Genomic DNA, 19,218 nt, shown 5'->3' on the forward strand with positions numbered 1-19,218 from the left:
TCAAAAAGCTTATCTGAATGACTCATCAAAGCTCCCCGGTAAAACTGTGGAAGAGTGTAATCTGAAGTGAAACATCACTGCATTGCAAATGCTCTCATGCTTCCGACAGTCGCTGAGCTAGATTCAAGCTCTGCAACCTTCGCTTTTGTACTTCCTAGTAGAGCACTCTCGTTTATTATCCACCTCACCACAGCAGCTAACAACAGGCCAGGTCAGACCTCACTGACTTTCATCTGAAAAACTTCACACTTATTTTAAGGGTCTTTGGACCAGATCTGATGCACAACTCAAATATTTGCATAACTACAGACTACTTCTTCCTCAGAATAATTCCATGATGTATTTTTATGATACATCGAGAGAGATGGAGAGACGAGACCATTGGACAAGTCAGTATACTTGCATCAAATGTGGTATCAAAGCAGTAGATTTTTTTCTCTTTGCCACTTCTTTTACCTAGGTTTTCTTTTGTATAGCAAAACCCAGAAATGAATAAATGCTGAGTCAATACTTCTGAGATTAGATTAATATGTAACACAGCTAATGAAATTTGTAGTTAAACTGAAGTTTTGTTTTGCTGGATTTTGTTTTTGGCAGCTTGAACTGCCTAAAATCCTAATTCAATTGCAATCTACTCACAGAGCACAGCTGTTTTGCTTGGCTAAACTTTTCTCATCACTTAATAAGATACTTTTTTATTTAACTTTCCGTTCTGCCTAGGAGCCCCAGTGGGTCTTTTAAAACAGAAGATTGTTATTAGAAATTAATTTAGTATTCTTTTCAATTCTGTCTCCTGAGAGTAACTAGGCATCGCTGCTGATCTCCTCTGCATTAAGACATTACTGATTGTCATTCATAGGATGACAGTGCGGATGTCTCATCTAGAAGATACATAACTCCATAAATATGAAAGATTTGAAAGACATTTAATACAAAATATAATAAATCAGCACAAATATTAAACATATAATTGCAATGTCAAACATAGCACAGGCATGTGAAGACTATAACGCTAGAATAAAAATAAGCACACATTCCAAAGACAAAAAAGATCTTATTGCAATTATAGGACTCCGATGGATTACACTTAGTCCATGTTTCAGCACATTGTAAACCCCGACTAAACGATTCCAAGAACATCAAATGCAATTAAAGAAAAGGCAGTTAATTTGATGGGCTTTTTTTTAAGTGATCAGTGTCTACAAAGTGTTTGCTGTCGCTGCCCCACCTTCCATTACACATGACTACAAGAAGCACAGACTAAGGCTCCCACCTCTGATGGGGAGCTCAGCTGGCACTACCTGGCCTTTTCCAAGTGAACCAAACCCAGTAAGCACCAATATCCTGATGTAGTTTTTGATCTGAGGCCTTGAATGTGCATAATAATGCATTACTCACAGAATTAGCTATGCATTTAACATGGCACTTCATGCTGGAGATGGCACTCAGTCTCTCTAACTTTCACTAAGCTCAGGGGTACACGTACGACTAACTGCTGTCATACTCTAACCAGGAAGGGATGTGAAGAGAAGAATGCCATCATGGGTCAACAGAACAACAATCAATCACTTACTCTTAACAGCAACGTGGAATTCAACTTACTTTTTTGGTCTGTAGTCAGGGATGGACCTGTCCAGTGATATCCTATCACTGAGTTGGGCGTTGTAACCGTATTCTTCGTACTTAGTCTCTGATTCATGGCTATCATCTCTCAGGGTAGCAGCCATTCCCCCCTGGCCCAAGCCTCCTGGACCTTCAACTAATCCCATGGGCTTTGCCAGACCTAAATGAAAAAGACAAAAAGATCGAATTGTTAATATAAAGGAAATGGATCTAACCTCTTCTGTGATGACAGAATGTTTTTAGATAAACAAGATCTGAACTCCCATCAAACCCAGCTCAGAAACCCTCATGGCTCTATGGAAATTATCCTCAGCTTTTCAAACCAGAGTCCATGTCGGCACATCCTGTAGTATCAGTGCATAATTATTAACGAGCAAACTATGAAAAATCAATTAGCAGCTTTCACAATTTCTCCTTTTTCCTGTATAAATACCTGGAAACAGGAATCTTGTTTCCAAACATTCCAAAATGCCTAATTATCCTTAAGATAATGAAAATAAATTTTCCTCATAAGAACTGGAGGCCAGGCCCTTTCCCAGCATAGCGCCATTCATTTTAAGGGAGATATGTTGAATTTCTACCACATGTAGATCTGCCAGTTTAACTCCATATTAATGTCAGTTCTGGAATAAGTGTCAGAGCTGAGGCATCTGCTCTGTGGCTCTAAGACCACCTGCAGCTCTTAAATGGTTCAGGTTTGGTTCCCATGCTGGGAATACAGCTATGGAACTGGTCACCAGCCGCTGCTGGGTGGAAAATACAGGGTAAATCTAATTTCACTATGTGAGTCAATAGATGGGTTATTTGGACTCAACTGCACACCTTGCCCAGCCTGTTCCCACAAAGTTGTGCTAAAGCCACTAGGGACCTGACACCGTCTCTCACCTGGGAATGACTCCAGCCTTCCTCTGTCCTTCAGATCTCTGATGAACGACATACGTATATTATGTAAGACACTCAGCTTCTAGAGCTTATAGGATCAGAAAGTTTGGACACACTTGAGCTAAAACGATTCGCCCCACTTGGTTAGTTCTGAGATATTAGCCAGTCAACAACGCATTTATAGGTTTCATTCACTGGTATATTATTGGTCAACTCAAAAATACATGGAAAACAAAACTAAACTGACATAAAAAATGTCCATATGATCACATCGCCAAGAACCTCTTCCATGGCAACAGGCATTTAACTTGGTGCTGAATTCTCATAAATAAGCTCCTCAAATACCCCGTGTTTAATTTCAAAGCTCTTATTTCCAAAAGGTTCACTATCAACAAGTCATTATAAGCAAAAAATTGTTTATAATAGTCTTGGGGATACCTTACAGAAATGCACAAATATCCTCCAAATCATTTACAACGCAGAGCAAAACAATTAAGAGTTTGACCTGCTCGACATTTTTCAAATTAAGACTTTTTCAAGAGGAAAATGTCATTATTTCAACTAAACAATTAAAGAGAAAGGCAGAAAGAAACTGTCAACATTTGCTAGTAACAGACACACAAGGCAGTACAAAGCTGGGACTGGCTTCTCCAAGTCACAGTAAGGTCTGGGACAGTTTAGTTTCTTGTGCAGGAATCTCTCTTGCACCTTATCGCTAACACTGTCCTCACTTGTAGCTCCATCATCTCTGCTTAATTACAGGACAGAACAGAGAGACAGCAGCTCGTTAGTCATCTGAAAGAGTAAAGTTAGCATTTTCTACTGCAAGTGCTTATGAAAAAATCCTGTGCTAAGGTTAAGTGCAACACTACAAATTGTCTGTCTGAACATAAAAGGACTGAGTACCTGCAGTACTTGGGAATTTTGGTACTGAATTTCAGACATTGCCTACAAAAACACATACCTCATACTGCAATCAGTGATCCCAAGTCAGGACAGACCTTGCTTGTGTTTGTGTCTTTGATGTCTTCTTCATGTTCCTCATCATCATGCACTGAAATGCTCAACTGTCTCAGAGTGAATCACTAGTCTTAGCAGGAGGAGGGAGGGCAGAAGAAGAAAAAAAGGATGCCCTACAGAAAAACATTCTTGGTATGGCCAAGCTTTTGAAAAATTCAGACAGCTCCAAGCATTCAAGCCTAGTGAGTTGCTGAAAAGAAGGGAAAGCAAGAGGCTCGTGCAGCCCTGGTCTCATTATGGGTGCGTGTGGGAGGTGAGCTCCAGGTCTCACTAGCAAGGGAGACTGAACAGAGGCACGAGCAGAAACCCCACAGGCCACGCATCCATGAGGGGAAAGCAGAAAAATGAATCTTCAAAACAGCATCTTTTTCTAGGTTATTCCATTACTGGGACACAGAGAGAAGAGACCAAAGCACCGAGCTACTGGGATTGATACTGATGCTTAATCAATAATGAACTTCTTCAAAGCTGTAAGTGAAACAAAATGCTAGGAAAAATGAAAAGTATGCTCAAGGCAAGGGAACGTGGTATCAGTAGACGGCTCTCTTCTTCAGTCACACTGCCGTACTAGGATCTCGGACCACCTTTGATGGCTTATCCCCCAACATTTGGTAACACAAACCAGAGCCCTCCCGCTGTTCAATGACTACTCTTCCTCCCAGGCCAGCTATGCTCTCTTCCTCTCCCAAACACATTTTCCTCTAGTAAGGTATGGAACTAGCCCAGAAGACAAACAGGAAAGTGCTCTTGTCCTGTCTCAAAATGTACAAGGAGAAGGCAAGAAATGAGTTCAGCTGGACTGAGCTGAGCCCCAGCAGGATGGCAGAGTGCCTAGTCCTTCTCATCACCTCTCTGCTAAAAAAAAAAAAAAAAAAGAATCACAAGTTACCAGCACAAGCCACTAAATCCTAGAGAATTTGGACCTAATGCAACAACTGCAAGAAAGTAAGCTAAAGGTTTCCAAAGATTATTATAATTATTTCAAATACCTATATAGTTGTCATTCATGTCTCATATTATTCTTGAATTCATGAAACTGTCTTCAGGTATTTGCAGAAGCATTTAGAAAGTTTTTGCATGCTTGTTTCAGCCATGCTCCTGCTCCGTGCAGAAGGAGAGGAGGGAAGAGCCTTCCTTGCGATGTGAGGCTGGCCACATGAATCTCTGCCCAGCTGCATTTTCAGGTAAATGGAAAAACAGAGTTGTGTCTCTGCTGTCCAAACTTCTGGCCAACAGGAGCTAGCTCATGAGTCAAAGTTTCCCGCTGCCTTAACTGGTAACAATTCGCTCAGAGACAAATCCCAGTCATAGCACTGTGCTGAATTGCTGCTAAGAGACACAACTGAGTGTGCTGAGGCTGGATAAGACTTAGGACACTGGTTGCCATTCTCTAGTGCAGTCCTGACTGGTTCTATCTTAATTATTACAAATATTATGATGCCTACAGTTTGCTATTAACATACAAACACACCGAGAGTTCCTACTCTGAACAACTAACATTAGTCAAACGTGACCTTTTCAAAAACAGAATTCTTGTCCCTAAACACTGAACAAATTTGCTTCATACATCACAAACCACTCTTCTTCAATGCTCACATTTCTTTGTAGAAATGTACCTTATGGGTCTTTCTTCCACTGAAACTGGTTCAAAAACATCTGAGAACCTTCCATTCTTGCTTGTAGCAGTCATCATAAAGCAACTGGGTTAGCACCAGTGATCAGCCTGCAGCTGGTATTATACTCCTGCATTCTGCATGGACAGGGAGAAACCAGCACAAGGGAGGCTCACAATTAGGAACTGATATAATCATGTCTCCAACTGGGTCATGCAAAGGAGGAAGCTGTAAGCAAAAAATGTGATTTTGTGATATTCGGGGTATTTCAGAAGGACTGTTTGAATTTTCTAATGAAACAATGTTCTGTAAGAGGAGTGGAGAGCGAGACAGTCATAGTTTCTGTTGAAACATGACTAAAACTCTTCAAGACTTCTGTTGCAGTCAGTGATTTCAAACAGTAGAAATCCTTTTATCTTACTAAGTGAAGCACTTCAATGCACATTAAATATTTCTGAAAATATTTTAGGAAGCTTCATTTTGAAGGAAATTGTAACATTTGTCCCTTTTGCTACGATTTAGGGTGAGAGGCTATTTGGCACTTTGACTACTATTAGCTTTACTATTTAATATAACTTCCTTTGGAAAAATTAGAACAGAAGGGCCTAATGTTGCCATCCCTGGCCTGACAACTAGTGCTTGCTCGAGTAATTACAGAAATTACATGTCTGAGACTCCAAATCTCTCCCCTCCCCAAAGGGAAACCACAGCAGCCTAACCTTTCTGAATGATACAGTCTTAGACTTAAAAGAGGAACAGCAAGCAGTGATGCTGCGTGCCTCTGCTTTGCTTGCCCGACAGACGGCACCTTAAAGGGGGCTCGGCTTCAGAGAAAGGTCAGCAGCTCCCTCGAAAAAAACAAGCAGCAGGCCTTATTGGAAGGGATTCAAATTAAGGACTTCAGAAGTTAAAGAATCCAGAAAACTAGACACTTCATGAAGTCTATGTCCTTGAAAGACTGCAACGTGGAAATTTATTTGCTGATCATTTGCGATCATCTGGGCTGGGTTCTGATGTTACATCAAAGCAAATTGAAGGTGACTTCATTAAAGCTAACTGACTTGCTCTGATGAAAGGCACTCCAAGGTGTGGCGTGCTCATTTGACTTTAAACAACGATTTAATTCCAGTAGTTGAAAACTTTATTCTTTATACTATATGCTCTTGCAATTTACAGAACAAAACACTTGCATCGTTATGGCACAAGTAGCAGGGTGATGAAATTTTCAACCCATGGGAAGCATCAAGCACTTTGTTTGCTATTTTTCTTATGAGAGAATTAGTCAGCCAGCCTTCCAAACCATGCATAATGACAATTATTTCATATACCTTTTTCCTGAATCTGATATTCTAGCTCTTCGTGCTGATAATCTGATTCTGTTCTAGGAAAGAGTCATCGTATGCCTGACTTTCTCTCAGAACATATTGCTGTGAGGTTTTTTCCCCATTCATTACCCAAATTGTAGTCTGGTCTGACTGACAGTTATTATAGCAATGCAGTAACATTGACCAATATACAGCAGCAATTAAATAAATGATATCACATTGCTTCACTGTGCAAGAAAAGCACCAAGGCATCTCTAGAAGTTCTTAGGAACAATGAACATAGTATATTTTATATGTATGTTTGTGTACGTGTTACATTCAGCTATTACAGGCAATGTTCTTCAATGCTCGGCTGGTTAGCTAGACACAATATAACCGTGTTTCACATAAGGTAACATTCGCATAGCATTTTTCATCTCATTTGCTTCAGCAAATGCCTCCTCAACAGAGTGCTTTGCCCCAGGACTACCTAAGTCAAGATCATAACTTGTTAACCCCCAAATCCAGTTATCTGCATTGGTCAGCCTTTTGTGAAAAAACAGAAAAGGGGTGCCAGTTCAGCGGCATCTTCTCAAAAAAAGGTTGGTCTTAAGAGATGGGATCGGGAGACAGGAGATGGGAGACCATGTCCTCAGGTTTGGCTGAGCCTCTGGGCTGCTGGTGCACAAGACGCACCCTCCAGCGCATCCTCTGGGCCCTCGTCCAAGGGCTGCTCCACAGTCTGGGACCATTCAGCAGAATCATCTCCTTGGAGGCCTTCCAGCATGCCGAACATGGGAACAACACCTGGGAGGGCATGGAGGAGGAGAATACCCTACAGCAGTGCTCCCACAGGATGCGTAGGTGGGCTGCCAAAGGCAGGGAGTCAGCAAAGATCAAGTTATTTGTGCCTCATGTCTTGGGCGTTTTCTGCTCAGCAAAAACCCAGGGACAGCCCACAGGAGAATTCATTCCTGTGAGTCTCACTTACTGGAACAACCGGGAAAGGGATACATTTCTGGAAATACTGCTGCTCGGCAGAGAGACCGTTGCTATTGATTTTATGTGCTGGGTGTTCAGGTCCTGCAGTGACGGGGAGCAGTATAAAACCTAAAAAAGACAGATGAAGAAGTGCTTCTGGTTCAACTTCCAGCATATATATCGGTTTTAACCAAGTCAGATCAGATGAGAGCACTTTTCCGTTTTCTTCTTTTAAAGCCTCCTGCAGACTTCCAGATCCTTATCTCACATGTGAGTTGCTTACCTAGGGCTCTAACTGGCACCCATTTCACTGTTTTCCATGGCTTGTGAAGCCATCGTGGGCAGGGTGCAGCAGCACTGCTGACAGCGTAACCCTGGGGCTTGTGTCAAAGGACTGAAATCATGCTGCCAGCTCTGAAATGGTGATGGGCAGAGAGGGGGAACAACAGTAGCAATGCCTGGTCAGCTGCTATTTTTAAAGCTGTTTTTTCTTTAAATTTTTAGACTAAAAAGATCTACAGCCCATATGCTGGGATCAGTCATACCCAGTTCAACACCGCAGATGACAATGAGGTCACAAATAATTAGTGTCTGTCACTCACTTTGAATTTATTGCTCTCACTGCAGAGATTTCTGTGTAAGAAAGGAGAATGGAGAGCAGAATTAACCAGTCTTAGTTTCCTAACCAGATTAATTACTCAGCAGGATGCATAATTTTCTAGGAAGAAGAGAGACCTTCCATTTTTCACCATAAACCCTGTCACAATGGGAAAATTACTGAAGAGATTTATGTGAGGAACTATGGCAAAAGTGAGATCAAACTACATCTGTGATTATTTTAGTGTCTTTTTTTTTTCCTATTTGCAACACAATTACAGGCAGCTGTAAATCAGGTTCAGCCAAGGTTCTTAGACATAATTAACCTTTTGCCAATTCAAAATAAAAATAAGTAATTGAGAATAATTATACACCCACGTGCACAGTAGCACAGGTCTGTTCTTAGCCTTTTCCCGGCCGTCCTGCCGCTTCTGGCAAGGCCACCTCCCCTCCCGCCGCTGTGGCTCTGCTCCCCCACCTCACTCCTTTCACCAAAAGCCTGCCCGGCTGGTAGAAGGGACGCCGGGCACAATCACAAGGGCAGCTCCATCACCAATGCCACCAGAGTTGGGAAGCACTGACAAAACTGCTGCAAGATCTCTGACGTGCCCTTGCTGACCCGTCTCAGGTTGAGAAGGGCTCCAAAGCCAAACTTCTGAACTTTGTCTACACTTAGACCATCTGCACTCTTGAATAACTTCACAACAGTATTCCAGTTCCTAGCACCTTAAAAGGAGGGAATAAAACATTTCCTTCTAAAAAATCTGGCACAATCACCCAGCAGTTTGACCTGCCACCCCTGAAACACTTCCCTCTCTTTGAAACAGGGAACATAAAACTCATCAGCAAATTGTTTCCTTCCTTTTCCAATCCTGATTTCTCAGCTGAAAACATCCCTGCATACCTTGTAAGGCAATAAAAATCTTTAGATCCTAGTTTAACCAAGAAAAAAAAAAAAAAAAGAAAAAAGAATTCAGCGGCAATAGCAACTCCACATAGATTGACAAAACTGACTTTTAGCATTTCCAGTTGCGTTTTTTGAAAGAAAAGAAAAAGGTTCATAGACTCTAGAATAGGTTCAGTAACATAGCTAAAACAAGACTCGGCTTACAACACTTTTTTAAGCTAGTTCTACATAAAACCACCCTTTTGGAAGCAGGTGTTAAATTAGATGCATCTAATGAATCAGCCCTAATGCCTCCATCTTGAATTACTGTATTGTGCTAATTTTGTAATCTTGTTCTGTTGCAACTAGAAACTTCAGATGAAGGTTACAGCCGCACTGAATGGCATATCTGTAGGCATGGAGGAAAAAATTGGTCTTCCACCTTCAGTCGTTAACAGTGCATGTTAGAGAGAAGCAGATGCTCAAGAAAAGCAGCTGGTTGGAGGAGGAGGAAGAAAGAGCAACAGGAGCGAGCTGTTCAACACTAAGCAAAAGGTCTCATCTCACCAGTTGTCTTGCTGTTTTTATAGCTCCATTTTAGTGATCTCTCAAAATAACTAAGAGGAACAAGTTTTCTAAAATAACACGTTTACATCAGAGAGAGGCTCAATCGCATAAACAGTGCCTTGCCTCTCATCCACCCCCAGCACAGCCCCGGGACGCTCTGATCGGCTGCTCAGTTCGGCGCGTTGTCCAGACTGGGTGCTAGAGGAGACATCCCGGGGGGGCTAAGCCAGACCCTACGGGCACAGGTGCTACGGCCGAGAGAAAAGGTGCCATGAGCTTTGTCTCAATTCCAAATTGAGCTGGTGAGTCCCACCAGGCAGACGGTTTGACAAAGAAGGGACGTACAGAGGCTACAAAACGGCAGCAGTAACTACTTTTACAAAACATTTTGAAATCTCTGGGTAAAAAGCACCCAAGTTATTTACTACATTCCAAAAGAAACAGATTCTGGGCTTGAGGTTCAGTATCAGGAAAAGATCTCTTCTTCAGAAATAAACAAAACCCTTCTACCTTGGATACTTTTGCCATTGAGGTGCTCCAGGATAATGTTTTTGCACTAGCTTGTATTGGTTCACATACCCTTTTCTTGGGTGACTATGGACAAAGCAGCCCCCACTGTACAGAAAGTTACGGTACTTGGAGCTCCTTTGCAACCGTCATGGAAATATCACAGTGCCTCCCAAGCAGCAGTGAGCTTGGACTCCCAATGCCCCTTGAGGTTGGAAGGAGTCATCCTACTACCTCTGGGCAAAAATGATCTGCTGAAAGGTTGAGGAACTCCTCAGGATTGCACAAGATACAGTGGTGGAGCCAGAAATCAAAACCAGTGACTACCTGAACTCTTGTCCTGTTGTGATTAATTTGGGAATTAAAAAGCAGCCTCCCTTAGTTTCTAACACAGGCCTACTCTGGCAAAAGCTGAAGCATCTTCTGTCCAGGGATTCCCTGGGATGTCAGCAGGAGCTAACAGTGTGGGGTAGTATCGTATGGCATCGTCTGTAGAATGGTATTTGTCTCTTCTCCATCCTACGATACCATCCTGACTCTGCCAAAATGCTGAGCAAGTTCACAGCCTGTGCTTTCTTTTTCCTCCCTCTCCCATGCTGTATGCTTCATTTTTGCCAAAGGATCCCATGCAAAAATTTGCCCAAACCAGCTATTTGCCTCTGTCATTGACTCCCATCAATACTGCACAAACTATCACCAATGAAGAAATGACCACAGCTAAGAGTGGCTCTCTGCGATTATTGCCTTGGAGAATATAAAAAAGAAGTTTTGTCCCACAGGCATAAATTTGCTGAATGCTGAATGCAGCTCAGTGCACCAAAATTAAACATGGAAAAGCAAAAGCATTTTGCAGTTGCAAGCACAAGGATCAACAATATCCAGAAAAACATTTGATTTAAAACTATTTCACTCTTTACGCTATTTCAGTCAACTTTGCAAACAGTAGTATGCAGCACGAGGAGTCAGTAGTGTCTGCTTCATGATTCAATCTAAATGTTAAACAGAGCCTTGCCCTTAATTTCTGCATATCCCAGCTCAGTTTCTCCCGCTGCTCCCCTGCAGTAAGCCTACATAATATATAAGATTTGCTGCCCAGGGAACTGATCTGAATTTTGTCCATCTCAAAGGTTCTTACTTTCTGAGCTAGAAGGAATGCTGTATGTGGATGAGATTTAGTTTTACGTACAGAAACGTTCACCAAATCGCACTCCACAGGGACACAGGCTCCAACTCTCTGCAAAGAGGAGAGCAACAAACAAAACTCCATCCAATTTAAATGACTCCAGCACTTCCAATTATCTGAAATCCAAAATACAGTCCTATTTATTATAGTTGTAACCGTTTGCTGCATCCTCGCTTGAAAGATTTATGTCCCCTAGTATCCAGTATCAGCCGCAAGTATCTCTGACGATATACCAGGGAGAAGACAAACAGTATCCTGTGGTTGATGGTTTGAAAAGGAAAAACATACTATAACTTGTGAAGCCGAAGCACTTAATGTGCAACTTTTGGGCTCTAGAAACTAGGTGGCGCAGTGTTTTTTCACCTCGACTGCATCTCCAGACCCTTCTCTCTGTTCACGTGGGAGCCTGAGGTAGTGTTTCTCAACCTTCATCCACCGATGACTGACAATCCTGTAAGACATTTATCTGTGAGAAGACTGCGGAACAGCGGCGAAGGGATGAAGTGCTTTTGCAGCTCTGCCTGTAGGAGGGCTGTTCCTTTTCTGCCCACAGAAGCTAGGCAGGCAGAGAAAGTGCAGAATCAGGAGCCTTGGAAATGATGTAGATTAGGACAAATTATCTGGACTAATATCCAACCCCTTATGTGCTTTGCCGAGGTTTCTTCTTCTTTTTTGAAATGGGGATATTTCCTGGTTGCACTCTGAGGAACAGCCTATGAATATCTGTCAAGTGCTCAGAGTACCTTGGAAGGAAAATGCCATAAAAATGCCCAGGGCTGTTGTCAGCATCTGAGCTGGAAGCTGACCCTTATTCCATCCTACACGCTCTGCCCCTACCATATTGATGTATTAATCCTCAAACCCTTTATAGTAAGCCCTAGCAGGACAGGATTTGGCCAGAAGAGGTTTTTTTTTTTCCTTAGTGTTTTCGTAACAGGTAGTCTAGATTCAGGACACCATTGCAGCAGCTGCTACACGAGCCCAGAAAGACAGTTTCTACCCCAAAGAGCTCGCTATCAATGCTGAAGACAAGAAACAGATGCAGAAAGATCATCAGGGAAGAAGACAAGACAACAGCATGGTCAGTAAGGGAGGCAGAGGCTGCAGTGCAGCAGTGGCCTGTGGATTTCATCCTTGTCATAACAGCAAGAAAACATGTTGTTTCATAGCCCACTGGAGGATCTTTTCTACCCCACTGAACAGGTTCTGTCCCAGTGTGCCCCCCATACACAGATGGCTGCTTGGGGATGAAAAGGAGAAGATTCCTATGGGAAAATAACCTAGGGACAGGATTTATAGTTTTTTTCCAAAATAACATAATCAAGATGTTTCTCTAATCATTCCTTTTGTAGAAAAGCTTGTGATAAAAGCTCCCTACTCATCCAGGTTATTTTGAGATGATGAAAGACGGCAGTTCTGATAGATGTAAGACAGGTTTCCCGCTGAGGAAGCTCAGCGCCACTCCTCCTGTGTCCACAGAGGGAAGGAGCCCACATGGAGATCTCTGGTAAAGCTGTTCCATGCCAAATGCAAGATTCCTAGTGCATGACTTAAGGCTTGGAGGAAGAGGAGAGGAATATCTGAGGAAATATGAAGAAAAATGTGTAATGGAGCGCCAAGTGTAGGAGACAAACATAGTAGGAAAAACTGTGTTAATTGTCTTGGCACTATGTGGAGAACGACCGAGTCCATCAATGCATACAATAAGCCTGCTGGGGAAAAAAAAGGAACGCATGTCCTTGCAGAGCCATTTTCTCTCCCTGACCTGCTATTCAAAGGTTTCACACATGCCACTGCTGGCTTCATCAGCCCTCTTACAGGCCTCATTTTTTGTTCATTGGCTTAGCAGAAACAGTAGCATTACGTAGGCTACTCCCTCTCTAGACACAAAATTCATTAGTGCATTTTAATTGGAAGAAATACTGTGTTTTTATGTACAGATATCTAATATCAAAAGTAATTGCTTTTATAGAATACTCATTTGGAGCTGGTTTCCCCTTGAGATGAGAAAACGTATTCTAATTACAACAGATAATTCAGGAGGAGATAAACAGATTGACGAGTGGAAGGACCAAGAAATAGGAGCTACACGGACCACTGGAGATGAAGATAAAACCCCATTTGTGAGGCAGAACACTGATCCCAAGCCTACAGATAATAAGAGATACCAGAGTTTTGTCAGAGCCTTGACATAAGCAAAATCAATTTCCTAAAGAGCAGGAATCCTTAAACAAGGGAGGTCTGTGACATATTTTTGAAGTTAAATTTTGAGTAACACAAAAAAAAATAGAGCCTACCCCATATGCACAATTCTAAATTATGTATGTGTGATTCTGATTTTTTTTTAATTTTAATGATCAAAAAGATCATTCACAGGGAAAGATCAGTTTGTTTTCTTTAAATAAATAACAGATGCCAAGGTTCTTCTAGAAGTTCAAAAATCCCAGCTGACTTGTGGCTTGTGCCGCTCTTCGGGGCTTTGGAGGAAAGCCAGAAAACTCCTCTGGTGGTGGCATAAATCTGGAGTTGGGAGAGGGGGAGCCGAAACGTCAGTGTAACTGCCCGGCAGCCCACTGATATTAAAAGGAGACAAAATCTGAGTGTCATCAGTTTGGTATCTGGCCTCTGGCAGTAGCCAATACCTGAGGCTTCAGAGGAACCGAAACACAAATCATGAAGCACTTGGCCAATTAAACTCTGCACAGTCCCTGGAAGCAGAGTTCCCTTCTGAACCCCACAGGCAGGTAACTAAAGCCCTGAAGCATAATATTAGATTATCCTCATTATCTTAACTCAGACAGGTAGAAATAGGGCTTAAAACTACCCACTGCCCTTTAAAAGCCCAGCTGCTAATACGGGATTCAATGGCCTCCTGCAGCAATGAATTCTCCGGTACTGTCACGGTCAGAGTGTCACTGACTCACATGAAATGGATCATCTGTATCAATATATTAGTTTTTCTTTCATTTTTCCAGGGAAACAGAGGTGAGAACTCCTGGGGAAAGTGATCATTAAAATGATAACAGAGCCATTCTAGAGAAAGCGAAAGGGAGTTCTCCTTGAAAAGCTCCAAGGTGCAAGAGCTAAAACTTTGGGACTGTTTAATTAGATTCAGGAACAAGCTGTTCCAAGCCAAGTTCAAGGGCTTTCATTTCATAAATGAGGAAAAGATCTTTTGAAAAACAAGGAGTTTGCTTGTGTGAATCAGAGCTCAGGAAGGGAAGCGGCGGACCGTTGCAGGGAGTCCTGACCCCAGGTTTGACAGGTCGGAGCCCACAGCTGAGAAGATGCTGCTGGATACCATGACATTTTCTTGCACCTACGGAGCTGACTGCATGTCTCTCACCGTTAAAAATACCCCTTTGATTTCTGACGCAATTCTGGATGAGAAATCCCTGACTGGCCTATTCGCAGACCAGCTGTAAATCCCACAGGGTTAGGTTCCATGAGGAAGAAATTATCTTTAAATACAAGGAATCTAACAAAAGCATGTCTATCTAACTTCAGGTCCTATGCAGGCTTGTACTAGTGTAGACTCTATTGTGCTGCTATTACAGTCTAAACTAACTAAAGGCTGCAACACATCTGACATTGCCAAGCCTGCCAAATTACTATCTTTCAGCCCAGGTTTCAGTCCGTCACCCTTGGGACTCCGCTCTGGCTCAGAGGGATTGTGTCCAAGCCTCATCTCTCCCTGCTCAAGGGTGTTTGGTGAGTTCTCAACAAGGGCCAGGCAAGCCCATCTCCTGCAGCATCATTCTGCAATCATGCTCCACATTATTTGCAGACATTCATATGCCTCCCTGCTCATTTACCTAAACAGTCTGCTATTAAATTAAACTAACATAATCACACAGGCAGCTTTCCCAATAACAAAGTCGTATACAACACTTGCCATTTGTATGACTGAAAAGCTCCCGGTTGTTCAACTCATTTTACACAGCAGAGGATGACAGCATTAAACCCAGCCGCAGTAGCTGCTGGAACTCAAAATCACACCGTGCTTGAAAGTAGGATCTCGATTTTCCACAGCTGTGAAATTAGTGACCAAGTCCACGTCTGGCACTGCCACTGCAATAAAGAGACAGCGTACCACCTACAGACCTGCTGGCTATGTCCACTGTTCGCCCTTCCATGCTCCAAGAGTCACTGTGCGGTGTCTCTGTTGGCCACGAGAGAATCAAATGATCTGAAAAGGTCCCCAGCTTTGTCAGAGCAGTGCTGGTTCTCTACCTGCTGCCTCTCCGTCTCATCATCAGGCATTTCTCCTTGGGAATAGATGGGAGAAGAGATCAGCTGCCACTGAGGACGTGAGATTTCAAATACTTCCATCAGATCTCTTCAAGGGCCCACACTTGAAAAATCAGTTAATTTGAATATCGGTTTTGACAGGAGCCAGAGAGCACCTTGATTCCTCCGTTTTCCCTTCAGTGTGATATTGCCTTATAGGCTCTTCAAAGGTGCCATACTTTTCTTTTGCATCACTACACAGCAGTATTGACGGCTGGCTTCAAAACATCCTTATTTTCCTGACAGACTGCCTATTTTACATCTGTAGATATGTGTATTTTTCTTGAACTGTGTTTGTGAGCTTCTTTTTCAGGCACATTCTTGACACCTCTCAGGGAGTTTGGCTTGGAAATTTGGTCTGAGATAGAACTTGCACCTCTGCTTTTCCTCCTCTTTCCTCCCTTCGCTTTATTTTCCTATCTCATGTCAACACACACTACAGCTGTGCCTTGCCTGTCAATGCCAGGCTGCGGCGCCTCCTTCCATCAACCTCTTAATACGCATATGATTTAATTTTCTACCAGCAGGACAAGTCAGTTCAAAACCAAATACAGGACACATTTGAAACTGCAAAAACACAGCCTAGAATCCAGCATCTGAACCAAAATGCTTACAAATCAATAATTTATGGCAGTTTTGAAGCTACAGTGGTTGAAGCAAGTTACTACGCAGAGAGTCCTAATTGGTGAGATAAACTGGCAGCCACACTTAGAGCAGATCTGTCGGAGGACGCACCACAACTAAAGGTCTCATTCTCTCCTGCTCACGGAGGAGGAGCAGGAGGACAAGCCCACAGTGCTGAAAATCATACGTGGTTTTGAAGTGCCCTGCTCTTGTTTAAGGAAATGTTGAGCCTGGATTTGGTTTTGGCTCTAGAGAGAAAAGTGTTCCCTCTTGAAATTCATAAAAGCAAGCCTATCTTGAAATGAAAGACACCATGTTGCATGGATAGCTTACATACAATTAATCAGGGATTTATCAGGGAAAAATACAAAGAATTAGCTACTATATTCTCTGGAAGAAGCAAATCAAAGGCTGAGATAGTTTTGAAAAAGAAAGGAGAAATGAGGATAAATAGCAATTGTCAGTAAATTTGAGAAAATAAAGATGTAATGTTAGGGAAAAAATATTGGCACCATGTTTTATTTAAAAGAAGTAATAAAAACATTGCTTACTTTGATTTCTGCCCTTTCTGGTTTATTGTTGATATAAAGATAAATTGACTCAGGCTTCCAGGAGTGGCAAAGCTACGATCCACTGTTACAGGCACTTTAAAAACCAGCACTGCTATAATACCTGATTCATTATTAACAAGATTGGCTTCATTGCGTGTTGGTATTTTTACAAATTGACTGTGACCTACGGCTAGTTTAGGCCCTGACAAACTCACTGCAAGACAACGTGGGCTTTGTCTGACAAAGGCGGGGGTGCATTTGGTAACAACGTGCTGCTTCGATCCACCTACGGAGCACGCTCAAAGCTATCACACCCCCACAGAATTCAGACCATCTACAAAGACAATGGCCGAGTTTTTGAAATTGTGGCTCAGACTTCTCCAATTTACCTTCCTAATGCCACTGACTGCGATAGTGCTTATCTGGCAATGTAAAGAGAAATTCAAGTTTTCAGAGACTCAATTTTTCTTCAAGCTTTCCTTTCCTTTATGCAGAAATTCCATGAAAGAATGAATGTTCCCGTCCCCTGATGTGTCTCAGGTTTGTACTGATGACTACATTATGAGATGTTAGATTACACAGTAAAGAGAGAAATGAAGACAGTGATAGAAGGTGCCTTTATACAGGAGAAGATGATCCTTCAGTGAAGAGACAGGTATGAATCAGAATTTGAATTCCAGAAAACGGAGGTCTGAGCTTACAGCTTGGCCTCATCACTCCTCAAGGACACAAAGCAGACGTGCCACCCGGTCGCACTTCAACATCAGGTCAGACCCATGCTTCCCATAAGCAGAAAGAGCTTTCCAGCACCAAACGGTCCCGGCAAAAGCCAATGCTGAGCCCCCAGGGCCACGAAGGGCATGGGATGAGATGAGCAGCAGGGCACGCTTCGCGCTGCCTAGCAAAGAGCGGCACAGGATCATTTCTCTGCTCCTGAATAATTTAATTATTCAGTCACTACTGAAAGGCAATGAGACAAGCTAGTGGGACCCAAGCCTGCCATTTTAGGAAGCTGAAAATAAAGGAGGCTCTCCTGCACTACTGGTGTAGCGTCAGGGAAATTCCATGCTGCTATAGCTATTAACTGAAGTAAGCAGGAAAGCAGAGAAAAAATGCGTGCGTTACCATACTGCCAATTAACAGAGCAAGCAGAGGAATTCGATGTGAAGATCTGTGTCTGGTTCCTTTAAAAGCTAAGAACTCGATTTTTATGTTTGTATTTACATGAGTAAAAACCCCATTTGTCACCAATACAATTTTTAGCCTGGTTTGTTAAGGAAAAAACGTTTGCGGGATCGTGCTGTCTGCATTTGTCTATCAGTCTGCTTCCCTCACCTCTGCTCGTTAGGTTTTGAGGACTGTGTCTAATTTCAGCCAAAGCTTGGCAGACAGTCAGAGGTCTCAAAAATTACATTTCTGCAAGTGTCAAGAAAGTCGACATCTGGGAAGAAAGTGGCATTAAAATCTTCCTACTGAGAGAAGAGCTTCAGTGAAAGATCAAATACGAGAGACCTACTGGAGCTATTAGAGACCACCCACGAATTCACCTCTGGGGTACCAACCCACAACAAAGTCAGCTTTGTTGCTTTTGCTGCTCAAGGAACTAAACACTTATTTTTAGGATTAATTGTGGTAATTACTGGATGTCTAGGTCTGTTGGATGTCTGGCTGTTACTTACATCATTGATTAACAATATCACGAGGTAAGACGCCGCACAGACTGGTCTGGACTCAGACCTCCTCAGTTAAATAGAGGACACGGATAAGGGGAGGGAAAGGAAAAGAGCAGAGAGATGAGCTGACACCACAGCTGAAGAGCAGAGGAAAGGCAGGCCTGAGAATGAAGCCCAGGTCTCCTAAGCCCAGGTCTTGTATTTCAGCAGCTGTAAATATTTTCTCAAAAGCTAGAACTGAAGCTGCTCCTTTAGCCCCCAGTTCCTGTTCCTGTGAGCTTCCACAGGCTTCTTGTCAGGTGTTAGTGGCAATGATGAGAACCAGGTTAAGTGGTAAAACAGCATGGTTTTTGGTCACAGCTTAGGGGATTCCTAATGAAATAATGAGGTATGTCTGTAACCCCATTTAAAACCGCTTTCCCTGTAAAGATACCATGTTAAAGGAAATTCATATGGAAATGCCTGACTCCCTAAATTAGTACTTCTTCCCTTAGGAAGGGAGAGACACAGGCTTACTGGTGAGGCACCATGACAGCAGGACATACCACTCCATGCAACTCTGCCTGTTCCTCCTGGCATTTATTAAGGAATTAATCCTTCTGATTGTTTCTAGTAAGGGTACTTTTCCCTCCCTACCTTTGAAAGGAATATAAAGCAAGGTACGATCCCAAAGCCACAGCGCCTCATCAGCAGAATATCAAACAAAACCTTTTTGCTTTGTTTGTTTTTTTGTTGGTGGCGGTGTTTTGTTTTGTTGTTGGGGTTTTTTTGTTTTTTTTTTTGTTGGTTTTTTTTTTTTTAACAGAGAATTTGTCAGCTCCGTATCTGTCAAAATACTTTTGAAAATAATCAACCTCTAGTTTCACAACCATATGCTGAGACACTCGTGTCTAGCACAGAGAAGCCATAGGCATGCA

At 42.5% G+C, this 19,218-nt stretch overlaps 1 protein-coding gene across 5 annotated transcripts in view; it reads right to left on the reverse strand.

Annotated features, from left to right (window-relative positions):
* GALNT9 (polypeptide N-acetylgalactosaminyltransferase 9) overlaps positions 1-19,218 on the reverse strand; it is a 313,952-nt gene that overhangs the window by 128,927 nt on the left and 165,807 nt on the right. For 4 of the 5 annotated variants that reach the window (XM_087754687.1, XM_087754685.1, XM_087754686.1 and 1 more), the window contains one exon: positions 1,603-1,783. In XM_087754687.1, the coding sequence (XP_087610813.1) occupies positions 1,603-1,769 (167 nt within the window). In that variant the 5' untranslated portion in view covers positions 1,770-1,783. Of the gene's footprint in view, positions 1-1,602; positions 1,784-5,141; positions 5,259-19,218 lie in introns of those variants that run through there. The other variant, XM_087754688.1, reaches the window with a different exon arrangement.

Source organism: Nipponia nippon, unplaced genomic scaffold, assembly GCF_047370975.1.
Source record: "Nipponia nippon isolate SJK-2023a ecotype South Korea unplaced genomic scaffold, ASM4737097v1 scaffold_18, whole genome shotgun sequence".
NCBI classification, from domain to species: Eukaryota; Metazoa; Chordata; class Aves; order Pelecaniformes; family Threskiornithidae; genus Nipponia; species Nipponia nippon.